Source organism: Sus scrofa, chromosome X, assembly GCF_054392235.1.
Source record: "Sus scrofa isolate SSC_HxYL_T2T_F1_AM1 chromosome X, Sscrofa_HxYL_maternal_Yorkshire_Landrace_v2.0, whole genome shotgun sequence".
Taxonomy (NCBI): Eukaryota; Metazoa; Chordata; class Mammalia; order Artiodactyla; family Suidae; genus Sus; species Sus scrofa.
In genome coordinates, this window is record NC_139401.1 from 10,504,947 (window position 1) to 10,517,259 (window position 12,313).

Here is a 12,313-nt window from a genome sequence, read left to right on the forward strand (position 1 = left end):
GTGCCATGCTTCTCACATGCTAGCGCACCTACAAGAAACACTTGGGGAGTCGGTGCAAAGTGTGAGCTCCAGGCCACCACCCCCCCGCCCCCGAGTTTTGTGCAGTGTATGCAAGTTCCCAGGCTAGGTGTTGAATCAGAGGTACAGCTGCTGGCCTACACCACAGGCATAGCAACTCAGGATCCGAGCCGCGTCTGCGACCTGTGTAACAGCTCATGGCAACGCCGGATCCTTAACCCACTGAGCGAGGCCAGGAATCGAACCCACAACCTCATGGATGCTAGTCAGGTTCATTAACTGCCCAGCCACGATGGGAACTCCAGCCCCGAGTTTTAACACTGGCCCAAAGTGGGCCTGGGATCTGCTTCAAGAAGCACTCCAGGCCCTGCCTTCAGGGAGTGGGAAGTCATGGCTTGAGCAGCGGGATCTCATTTGTGGAATCAGTGGGGAGTAAGTGGAAGAGAGGACGAGAAACGTGTGACAGTGGCTCACGGCAATGTGTGAATCCATATCTTGAGAAAGAAAATCGGCGCCGGTGCCAGGGTTGCACGTGGGGAGGAACCTGCCAGCGCCCCGGGCCTTGTGCTTCGAGGCGACCCAGCTCCTCGGGCCTGGCTGTTTAATGGAAGTTCACAGAGAGCTTGGGTGATCCAGCCGGTTGCCAGCTGACCAGAAACATAGATGCTCACAACTCTAGACGTCATTTTTCACAGCTCGCTTTTGGAAAAAAACCGTGTCATTTGTTTTTAGCTTTCCAGATTGAAACGAGAGCTGACCCAGATGAAGCAAGAACTGCAGTACAAGGAAAAGGGGGTGGAGACCCTGCAAGAGTAAGTGGCCTGCAGTGACGGAGGGGAGCAGTGCCTGTGATTTCCAGTCGTGCTGACCTGTTTGGTGCCTGGTCCTCTGCCCTAAAACTTCACGGGTGGTGTTCGCTTTGGTGCTTTTATCGATGCTCATTCCTCGCTGACCCCGAGTATCAGAGCGCTCTTTTCCCCGAAGATGCTTTGTTCCTTTAAATGGAAATACTTGGGAAAGAAGACCTTTATTTTCATATTTACACACATCCTTGATTGCTCTACTGTCCAGAACACCCATGGCCGTTTAAATTTCAGTTCCTGTTTTGGACTACCAGTCTCGTATGTTTTTCACTTGAAAATTTACACTTAAACTAACTAAAGTTAGTAAAATTAAAAATTGAGTCCCCCAGTCTCATCTGAGATGCTCCGTAGTCACACGAGGCCACGGCAGATTTTCTCCACCTCGGTGCTAGTGGCACTTTGGGCCAGATACCTCTTTGTGGCTTGGGCTGTGTTTTGCATCATAGGAGGTGTAGCAGCATCCTTGGCCTTGACCCCCAGATGCCAGTAGCACCCTCTCACCCAGTTGTGACCATCAGAGATGTCTCCAGCTATTGCCAAGTGTTTCCTGGAGGGCAGTGACGGAGGGAACTGGTGCAGGCTGAGGACCCCGGGCTAGTGGCCCCTGCATTGGACGACACAGACAGGAGGACACTTCCATCATCACAGGACATTCTGTGGGGCAGCCCGATCTGTAGGGCTTCCTCCTGTTGACATCTTTCCAATTAGAACTTTATCCCTAATTAGAGTTGGGGGATAAAGTTGTTGTCATTTGTGAGTTATATATGAAGCGAGCAAATTGAAGGAACAGCACTGGTGATCTCCAAGAAGGAGTTTTCCTAAGAAAGGGCGTCGTGTGGCTGCTGGTCCAAGGTCCGTTGCCTTGAGACTCAGAGCCTGGTTTCACTGGCTGAACTGGGACCTGTGCGTCACACCTTCAGTGCCTGCTTTTCTCATGTGTCATTGGGGATTCTCTCAGCTCGGCCACTATGACAAAATACAGAAAAAGACTGAGCGACTTAAGGAGCAGACATTCGCAGTTCTGGAGGCCGGAAGTGAAGCTCAGGGTGCTGGCAGATTCACTGTCATAGGCCTGCCTTTTTGCTGTGTCTTCACGTGGTGGGGGGCGGGGGAGGCCCCTGGTCTCTGGTGAGCCTTCTTTTTCCTTAAGGTCACTCATCCCATCCTGGGGGGTCCCACGCATTTCTCTATGTGAAGCCAAAGGTTATATGGTGACGTCCGCGTAAGTCTGAACACTCTAGAAAATAAAAGCTATCAGGGCTCAAGTGACAGAGCAAACCCCTTTCCCTTGGCATCGCTAGGAAGTAAGGCCATCTCTTGTAGTCAAGGGACTTTTCCGAAGAGGAAAAGGCGGCCTCGGTTTCTCTAGGTTCATTGGAGGGGAGGCAGAAGCCAGCACAGGAGGAGCTGTAACGTCACACCTGCAGCTGGCGGAGAGCGTAGGTCCTGCTTCTGCCCAAAGAAGGGCCGCTGGGTTTTGATTGTCTGTCTTCCTTCCTTCGTGAGATCCCACATGTGGGGGTGGCCGTGGTACACACCCCCCCGCCCCCAGAGCCTGTGGGGACGCTGGCCCTCCCCGGGGAGGCCGAGCGAAAGGTTCTGGACCTGGCCTTGGTCCTGGGGGGCCCACCCCAGCTTTCCAGGTGGAGCCACCTCGAGAGGCAACGGTAAATGGGCTGCTGTGTTGTCACCGCACATGTTCACACTGTGCTGTGACAGCATCGCAGGAAGGAGAGGGAACCTGCCAGGCTAAAATGCTCCGAAGCAGAAGGAGTCTGATGCCTTCCGCTGAGTTACACGGGCCGTGCATGAGAGGGACACAGCCTCTTTATTTCGCTGCTGTTGAGGGCTGGCTCTCGTGTTCGGATCGAATCACGCAGCCTGGTGTTACTTGTTGAGAAAGTTGGAAACCTGGGGTAAGCATCGCGTGCGTGACTGCGCCAGCCCTACTGTCACAGGCCAGCTCTAAGCACAGACGACTCGTGAGCAGCCGTATGGCAGTGGGCTCCTCAGATGTTATCACCAACCTTTGACTTAAGGCAGAGACCCTAGATTTTCCTCCAGAAAATTTTCTGCTATTCTTGCTTCCCAGAATATCCCGTGTATTTTTTTTTTTCCCAGAGCACCTCACCAAGAGTTTGGCTACTTATAACATTTTAAACTCGACGTGTTTATCTTGGTGAACTTTCCTGGCTAGCAAGGAAATCCATCATTACGCTTGGGTCCAAGCGAGGAAAAAAGAACCTTTTGTATTTTTTTTTTTTTTTAAAGTCTGTGTATGTTGTTAATTTTTGTAGATGGGGGCTGGCCGTGAACACAGTCTGTGGGTTAATGATGGAATGTGTACGTGTGTGTTTGGGGGGGGGAATAATATGTGTAAAGTTTTAATGATGGAAAATGTCAGGCATACACAAAAGTAGAGAGAATAGTGTATTGGAACCTGCCTCTGCCCCTTAGCCCATGTCACCGGCTGACCACACAACGGCCAGTCTTGTTTTGTCTGTCACGTAGCCTCGTCACCCACGTTACTGAAGCAAATCCCAGAATCATATTTAATCCAGAAATATCGCCTGTCAAGTTAAATACCTGTACCGCTTAATAGTAATCTCTTCACGTTGGTCCTTCTCCAGCGAGTTTTTTCCATTTCCCGGGTCTATTTGGGTCCAGGTTCAGACAAGGCCCGCGCAGTACGTACGTTGGGTTAGCGTGTCTCTGAATCTCTCTGCCCCTCGCCTTTTTTCTTTTTCTCCCCCTTCCTGCTGACATCTTATTTGCCAAAGAGGCTCATTTGCTCGACCCGAAAGGATTGCTCTGGTACTGGATTTTGCCGTGTGATTGCGTGTGGCATCATTGAACACGCTCCTGTGTCCCCTGCTGGGGATGCAGACTGGTCTCATGGATTCGAGAGGACTGATCTGACTCGAGTTCATTTTCATTTCCTCTCCTTTTGGGGAGGATGTGCTCTCTCTCATGGGCGCGAGAGAGCGTCTCGGCGTCCTTGTACTTGGCCTTTCTCTGGAGACCCTTTATGAGAGTCTTCGGGAAACAGGAGCGATGTTGACGAGTAATGGAAATCTTCAGAAAAATCGGGCGAGAGCTTCCTAGGCGCCGCAGTCCCAAGGTTTCTGAAGCTTGTTTTGAAAAAAATTAGCTTCCTGCAACTCAGGACTAGAGTCCAGGGCCGAGGGGGGGCGAGCGAGGGTGTCTGCCGTTTCCCAAGTGGGTGACGGCCAGGGATGTGCCAGGTGTGCTCGTGGGTGCGGAGGGCCCCCTCTCTAGTGGCGCTAGACCTCCTGGGCATCTGGAAGGTATCTCCTGTTGGACCGCGAGGTGTCCCGCAGCCAGGAAGCTCGTTTAACACCGCTCCCCCCCGAGTTGCCCATGCTTATGTGCCGCCTGTGACGTCCCTGAGTGCTGAGGGCCTGGACGCTTTGGGGGGAGCCCTGTTCTGGCGACCTTTTCCCTGTCCATGTTCGCTGTGCCCTGCGCCCACACCTGGCACCCGTCCCCTCCTCAAGCCAGCTTTGGGGGTTCTTTCTTTCTTTTTTTTTTTTGATGTGATGTGTCTCCACTGTGTGTGGCCCCCGGTGGCTCATTGTCACTTAGAATACGATCCAGACTGCAGACGAGTCGGCCCCCAGTCTCACCTGCATCGCCCCCTTCCCTGGCTCTCTGCACTGGAACTTGGCTCTTGTGCCTGTCCCCTCCCTTCCATGGTTCTCTGGACAAATGACGTCTGGAAAGAAGCCCTCTCCCCAGATTCTTTCCCCACTCCCAGCTTCATGTTCCTTAAACAAGCCAGCGGTGGCCTGACCTAATGGTTTCCTTCTTGTCTGTCTCCTGGCCTAGCGGGACGCTGCTGCTCGGGGACACGGACTTGGCTTTGTTCCCTGCTTGGTTGGCAGGACCCACACAGCTCTGGGTGTAGTGCAGGGCTCGGTGGGATGAGAAGACTGGCCAGGGTCACTTCAGGACGCTGGGACCCTCTGGGCGAGGGCCTGGGCCACGAGCATCGCGGAGAAGTCCCTAAATCAGCCCAGTCGCCTTCTTATTACCTGCCCTCCAGCGTTTCCTTCTCTGCTCCTTGCTGTATTTGTATTGCACTTACTGTACTTAGGTTGTGTGTTAAGAAATCCTATTTCTATCACTGCCGTTCAGAGCACAGAAGGGAGTGTTCCTGAAACGTTCCGATCCCCACTTTCTGTGCGGCACGTTCTTCGCCTCTAGGTGGGCTTCTCCGCTTTGAGCCTTTTAAATCCTCGGATGGTGTGATGACGCTAAGCCCACGCGTCTCCTTAAAGAAGAGCGGCTGCGCTCTCCTGAGCCTGCAGCACCAGAACGAGGCAGCCTTCGATCTTAGAATGAGTGTTTGCCGTCCGGGGGGATTTAGGGGTTCCAGCCGAGAACGGGGTTGTTCACCGTGAGAACACGCTCAGACCAACGCTCTGCCGTGAACGGGGCACACGAGGCACAGCCCGTGCTGAGAGGCCGGCGCTGCTCAGAGAACAGTGCTCGGGACCGACGGAAGCGGGGGCGGCAGCAGGGCCTTGTTCTCGGCGGAGGGACGGGTCTGGCGTCCCGCCCAGGACCGGCTGCCGGCCGCCTTCCGAGGCTCGCCCCAGGCCCCCTGCCGGCGCTGGTAGTGTGTGGTGTTGACGTGGGAGAGCTTGAGCCGCTGGCGGCCCTGTGCTCCGAGGTGTGGGTTTAAGGGCTCATTTGCGCGCAGTCGTCTCGACGCCTTCAGCTGGGCGGCAGGTGTGGACACCCGCGGGCGGCGGCAGGCGAGGAGGATGATCGATGCCTCCGCAGTGCCTTGTCCACGGCGCTGCGGTCAGCGTTGGACGCGGTGCTGTCTCCTCTTCTCTCTGAGCATCCCTTTCAAAGGCAGCCCGTACGGGGCACCGGTTTACGTTGGGACATCAGACTGGCTGTGTGGGTGGCTGTCAGATCGGATGGGGCGTGGGTTCGGCGGCCTCGGCCCCGAGTGTATTGCTAGCCTGGCGACAGGAGAGGATGGCTCTGGTGTCCACGTCGCTCTGTGCCTCCTCCTGGCTGTGCCACCTTCAGCAAGTCACTTAGGCTTCGCAAAGCTGCTGGGGCACATTGAGGGTTCAGAAGACTGTGTGGTCTGCGTACTGGTGTTTGTTTGTTTGTTTGTTTGTTTTTTCACACTGGGTCTTAGTCCACTCGGGCTGCTGATAGCAAAACAAACTGAGTGGCTTGTAAACAACAGAAATTCATTTTTCATAGTTCTGGAGGCTGGAAGTCCAAGATCAGGGTGGCAGCATGGTCAGATTCTGTGACTGATAAGAGCCAGCTTCCCAGTTCATGAATGGCCATCTTCGCATGGGGTCTCTCCTTTTTTTTTTTTTTTTTTTTTTTTTTGCTTTTTAGGGCCGCACCCACTGGCATATGGATGTTTCCAGGCTAGGGGTCCAATCGGAGCTGCAGCTGCCGGCCTACACCACAGCCACAGCAATGCGGGATCCTTAACCCACTGAGCAAGGCCAGGGATCGAACCTGCGCCCTCATGGTTCCTAGTTGGATTCGTTAACCACAGAGCCACGACGGGAACTCCTGGGGTCTCTTTCCTAAGGGCCCTAATCCCATTCTGAGGGTTTCTCCCTCATGACCTCGCAGAGGCCCTGCCTCCTGATACCCTTGCTCTGAGCTTTAGGATTCCAGTCCGTGAGTGTTGGGGGGACAGAAGCATGCCCATCATGATGCCCTGTGCAATAACTTCTGTCCTTATTATTACCGCCTTTTGTTGAGCCCTCATCACCTTTCCGTCATCTTATTTGAGATGCGCAAGCACTGTCTTGGGCTCTTCATTAAAATTTAAAAAGTAAAAGTTCTTTTGCAGTCACAGATGTTATTTAATGAACTGGAATATATCAGTATTTTAGAAAATACCAAATCATTAAGTATATCCTCTGAATTTGACTAAGGTTCTAGAGGGAATTTGACAAAAGGGAGAAAACTCCCAAATAAATGAGTTTTGCTCTTGTGATAGAAGAGGGTTCCTGTCATTTGAAGGTTTTGTTAGACGAGGATGTATCAGTTGACCAGTGGAAGTGGTTTGAATTCTGTGGACCCTTGCTTCCCGGTATCAGAGCATAGGGACCCCTCCCTTGGCCACTCTGTGCAGGGGTGCGCCCAGGGCGTGGGTGTATCAAGGGCCATCACTGCACCTGGGGATCCAGCTCGGATGTGAGAATTGGGAGAGGTTGAATCTCGGCTCTGCCAGATCTTCGCTTGTCTCATCTTGGGCCGCTTACTCTGTCTGAGCCTGTCTTTTCATTTTAAAATAAGAGATTATGCCTATCTTGTAAAGCTGTCGAGGCTACTAAATGAAGTGACAGACAACATACAGCAAGGCTCTGTCACCTAGTAGGTGCTTGATACATTGAACTGTCTTAATGTGCTAGTTATATAATTATATAATTTACTCAGTTGCTGTATATTATATACAATATGTCTATGAAGTTATATAATATCTTTTACATAACTATATACTTCCTAGAACTTCGAGATCGTTGTCTCTCATAGCTTTCACACTTTCTTTTTCTCCTTGGCCACACCTGTGGCATGTGGAAGTTCCTGGGCCCGGGATCGAACCCACACCACAGCAACAACCTGAGCCTCTGTGGCGACAACACTGGATCTTTAACTCCCCGAGCCAGGAGGGAACTCCGCTTTCATATTTTTTCACAGGGAAGTCTTTTCCGCTTCCCTTGCCCTCACATGCCATCTTCTGTGGGAGCAGATCACCCGAGACGGAGCAAGGCGAGGGGCTCGCAGAAGCACGGCTGGGGGTCCTCGAGCCCCGAGCCCCGTGTGGGCTCTCCCCTTACCTGCCCCAGCCCACCATGCTCGGACACCCTCAGGACAGAGGGACAGCAGCTGCTCTAGGTCAGTCTTCCTTCCTTTTCAGGGTCTCAGAGCCGCTTGGGTAGATCAAAGGTCAAAGCCCAGGTCCGTGGCCTTGAAGTTGAACTTTTCCTTCTCCGAGGCTCTCTGCCGTGTCTGCCAATGGGAAGCATTACAGGGTGGCTGGTCCTCTCCCGATGGGAGTTGGGGCCATTTTTCCTCTAGGTGGCAGCCCTTCCCATTGTAGATGCCGGGCCTTGACCGGCGGCTGGCTCAGTCCCTGGCTTTGCTGATGGCTGGCTTCAGCCCTCCAGCAGCTGAAAGTCGAAAGAAAGGCACGGCACCTGAGTACAGAGCTGGAGCTGATGTGATTAGCGCCTCACATGCAGCCTTGACACTGGGCATCTGTCTGCACTGCTGTGACTATTTGCTTAGCACTGATTTTCAAGCCATTGAAAACATTTTGTTCAGCGTGGTAGACTTTCATTTCTCTGTATCGGTGTCACTGTCAAGTGATGATCCGTTTGCTCTATTCTTCCTTCTGGAGGAGCCAGTAGACCTGGTTAGCAAAGGCGTTTGGTCATTCACCATTACCAAACAGACTTTTCTGGCCTTGGGGTTTTTGGTATCAAAATGGTGTAAACATTTTCTGCAGACGTACTAACCAGCCTCTGCGGGTTGTGATGTGTGACCTTCGATGAGACGGATTAGAAAGCCTTTTATCAGAGGATGGACACAAGCAGACATTATTCTATAAATGAGTCTAGATTCCCTCTGCCAGAAGAGTTGGGCCACTCCCTTGGCAGATGGAGTGCTGTGAGTGGCCGGCCTGCACTTCTGCCTTGCGTTAGAGACTCCCGGGTCTCCATAGGACAGCTGAAACGGAAGAACACGTGGCCAGGCCGTGTTGGGATGTAGGGGTGTCAGCATTCAACGTGTGCGGTCCTACAGAGCCTCTGGATGCGTCTCCAAGGAAGAGGACTCGAGGGCTCAGGACCGCTTTTCCCGCACACTCAACTTAGAGCTGACGGCACTCCCAGCCAGGCCGGCGAGCCGGGAAGCCCTGATCCAAAGGGAAGGAGGGTTTTCCTGCTTGTTCCTTTTTTTTTTTTTTTTTTTTGTCTTTTTTTAGGGCCACACCCGAGGCATATGGAGGTTCCCAGGCTGCCGGTCTACGCCACAGCCACAGCAACTCGGGATCTGAGCCTCATCTGCGACCTACACCAACAGCTCACGGCAACGCCAGATTCGTAACCCACCGAGCGAGGCCAGGGATCAAACCCGCATCCTCATGGTTACTGGTCGGGTTTGTGACCACTGAGCCACAGCAGGAGCTCCTCCTGCTTGTTCTTTTTGTCCTTCTCTCCTGCCAGTGGTGCTGATGGCTCACGTGAGCTCTGATGCTGAATTTTGCTGTGAGTTGTGATATCTGAGGCCAGGGGTTTGTTCATGATAGTAAAGTAGCAGAGTTGGTGAGTTCTTTACTTTTTCTCCAGGAGGAAGTAGACGCGGCATTATCCTGATAGCAATCATCACTGCAGACGTCACCTGCCAGGCCTCTGCTAAGCAGGCCCTGGTCTCACATTTTCTCGTTCAGTAGGCGAAACATTTGTAGGGTCCCTGTTTGAGGCAGGACGAAACTGAGGTTTAAAGAAGGGCAGTGACTTGCCCGGGGTCCCACTCCAGAGCTGGAGTGTCACTGGCATCCAGCAGCCCCCCGGATGCTTTTGTGAGTGGAAAATAAGGGAGTTTGGGCTGGCCGTTAAGGGTCCGGGTGTTCCGGAGACACGGGAGAAACAGTTTAGAACCAGAACCTGCGTCATGGTGGATGTGGAAGCTGAAATGCAAGCTGTGACCTTCCAAAGGAGTTCCTTCTGTTCCTGGAGCCAGGTGTCTTCTTCAGCCCCGAGGGCTTCTAAGGCTTAAGACGTGGACATGGAGGATGCGAGCAAAGATGTGCTTCGGGAGGCTGCCTGCTCTTTGAAGGCCAGAGCCAGGCTGCTCCTGGTCCCTGCTCTGCCTCCGGTACCCAGCACCAGGCCCTGTGCGCCCGCCCAGGGGTGGGCTGGCTGGGGGGAAGGATGGACAGAAGGGAGTTCGTTTGAAGGGCTGGGACGAAGAAAGGATGAACGGACCTTTGGCTGGAAGGAAAGCGTTGAGGAGCTGAGCAGGAGAGAGAGTGATAAATTAGAACCAGAGTGAAAGACAGGAAGCTCCATAGAGGAGCCGGGAGCAAAGTTTCCAACTTTTGCACGCGGCGTCACTCTCAAAAGCTCACTCCTTTTTGCCGTTTCCCAGAGACTCTTCTCGCCCATTGGTTTCATTCGTCTGTGTTTGTAATAGACATTTTGGGCCACTGCCCCAGGTGCTGGGGAGAAATGAATAAGACACGCTCTTCCTCTCAGGGAAGTTTAAAATTTCAGGACGTCATTAAGCCAGTGATGTTGCTGCCTCACTGTTAGGAGAGGACCTGAGAACCCTGCCCGCACCCCCCCTGCCCCGGGCACAGGGCGCTTCCGGAGCAAAGGGAGCTGCCCACCCGCCCAGCCTCGTCTCTGTGAGTTTAGCACCAGCAAGGGAGGTTTTGTGAGATCTTTCTCTTTGCCTAAACATTGTTTTCAATAGTTTCCCACCTCTCTATGAAAGCTTTTGAGGGTTTTTGTGTGTGTGTGTGTGATTCTTATTTAATGGAACGTTATAATCTCGCACGGAGTGACTCATATTTCTTTTTTTAACCAGGATTGATCGTAAGATGTCAAGTGCTCACACCAACTACAAACTGGACGAGGCGCAGGCTATAATGAGCGAGCTCAGGACCATCAAGAAAGCCATTTGCACAGGCGAGAAGGAGAGGCGGGACCTGATGCAGGTAAGAGCCTGGGTGCCGTCGGAGCCCACGTCCGTTCATCTGCCCGCCTGCTTGTCTGTCTGTCTTTTTCTTTTTTCTCGCTTTTTTAGGGCCTCAGGTATGGCCTTTGGAAGTTCCCAGGCTAGGGGTGGGATTGGAGCTGTCACTCTGCCAGCCTGTACCACAGCCACAGCAACGCCAGATCCTTAACCCACTGAGCGAGGCCGGGGATCGAACCTGCATCCTCATGGATACTAGTCGGGTTTGTTACTGCTGAGCCACAATAGGAACTCCCTCAACTGTCTTTTATTTAAACATTTTAAAAATGTATATATTATATATATGGTTATGCATATTTAAAATGTGTATATAATATATATGTATGATATCTTCTATATATGTGTGTGCACATATATATTCATATGTGAATATTTAAAATATGCCTATTAGTTTCCTAGGGCTGCGGTAACAAAGAACCACCATCCAGGTGGCTTAGAAAAACAGAAATTTATTCTCAGAGTTCCTGCTGTGGTGCAGTGGGTTAAGGATCCATCATTGCCACAGCTGAGGTGTAGGTCGCAGCTGTGGCTCGGATTCAGTCCCTGGCCCGGGAACTTCCTTATGCTGTGGGTGTGGCAAAAAAACGGAAAGAAAGAAAAGGAAGGAAGGAAGAAAGAAAAAGAAAGAAAGAAAAATGTATTTTCTCAGAATCTGGACAACAGAAATCTGAAATCAAGTTGTCGCCAGGCCAGGCTCTCCCTGAAGGCTCTAGGCGAGGGTCCTTCCTGCCCCTTGTTGCTTCTGGGGGCTGCTGGCCATCCTTGGCTTGGGACTGCAGCACCCCCTGTGTCTCTGTGTACATTTGCACTTCTTAGAAGAACACCAGGTACTGGATTAGAACCCACTCTGATCCAGTATGACCTCATTTGAACTCCATCTGCTGACTTTGCTTCCAAATAAACGCATGGTCCCAGGTTCTGGGGGTCAGGTCTTAGACGTGTCTTTCAATTCAAGCCACAGCCATGGGCGATACATTGATATTGTTCAAGAATCAAAATAATTCAAAAAGCCTATCGGAAACGTCTTGCCCTCACCCCATTCACTCACCCCCCATAACTCCCTGTGTTAGCCTCCTGTGGACCTTCTGGTGTTTACACGGACACATCTAAGTGTGACGCCGGGCCTGCACCTGCTGCCTTGCAGGAGCGTCCTCATCTGACGGTGATGCCCTGAACCCTCTCCCGTCTCTGTCCTCCTGGACCCTCCTCCTTCCTTGATCCGGCTGCATCCTATTCCACCCAGTGGATAGATGGGTTTCTGCATTGCAGCTTTATATTGCTTTGGGTTTTTTTTTTTTTTTTTTTGCCCCTTGAACTCCTGTGGTTTCAGTTATTTTTAGAAAAAGCTGAGTTTCCGCAGAGGAATGCCCGCGGGCCTCTTGCTCCCTGCTGGACTGCATCGGATGCTCTCTGTCACGGCTTTTCTTTGCGCCTCCGCACACTAATCGAGCCCCTGGCGCTGGTGGCATTTGTCTCACTTCTGCAGTGTGTAAGACACAGGAGGACACGGGCCAAGTGAGAGAGGTGCTCGCATGAGCGCTTTGTGCGGCAGTGCTTCCTGATGTCAAGGACACAATACTCTAGGCTGTCCCCACGGTGTTTGTTCAATTTCAGGTTCCCGGGCCCCACCCCAGGGCTGCTGGATTAGGTGGGAC

The 12,313-nt window shown here is 52.4% G+C and overlaps 1 protein-coding gene across 1 annotated transcript in view; it reads left to right on the top strand.

The window, feature by feature from the left end:
- WWC3 (WWC family member 3) overlaps positions 1 to 12,313 on the top strand; it is a 115,832-nt gene that overhangs the window by 55,550 nt on the left and 47,969 nt on the right. Inside the window, exons 5-6 of the mRNA XM_013985877.3 lie at positions 751 to 830; positions 10,491 to 10,620. Of these exons, the coding sequence (XP_013841331.3) occupies positions 751 to 830; positions 10,491 to 10,620 (210 nt within the window). The remainder of the gene's footprint in view (positions 1 to 750; positions 831 to 10,490; positions 10,621 to 12,313) is intronic.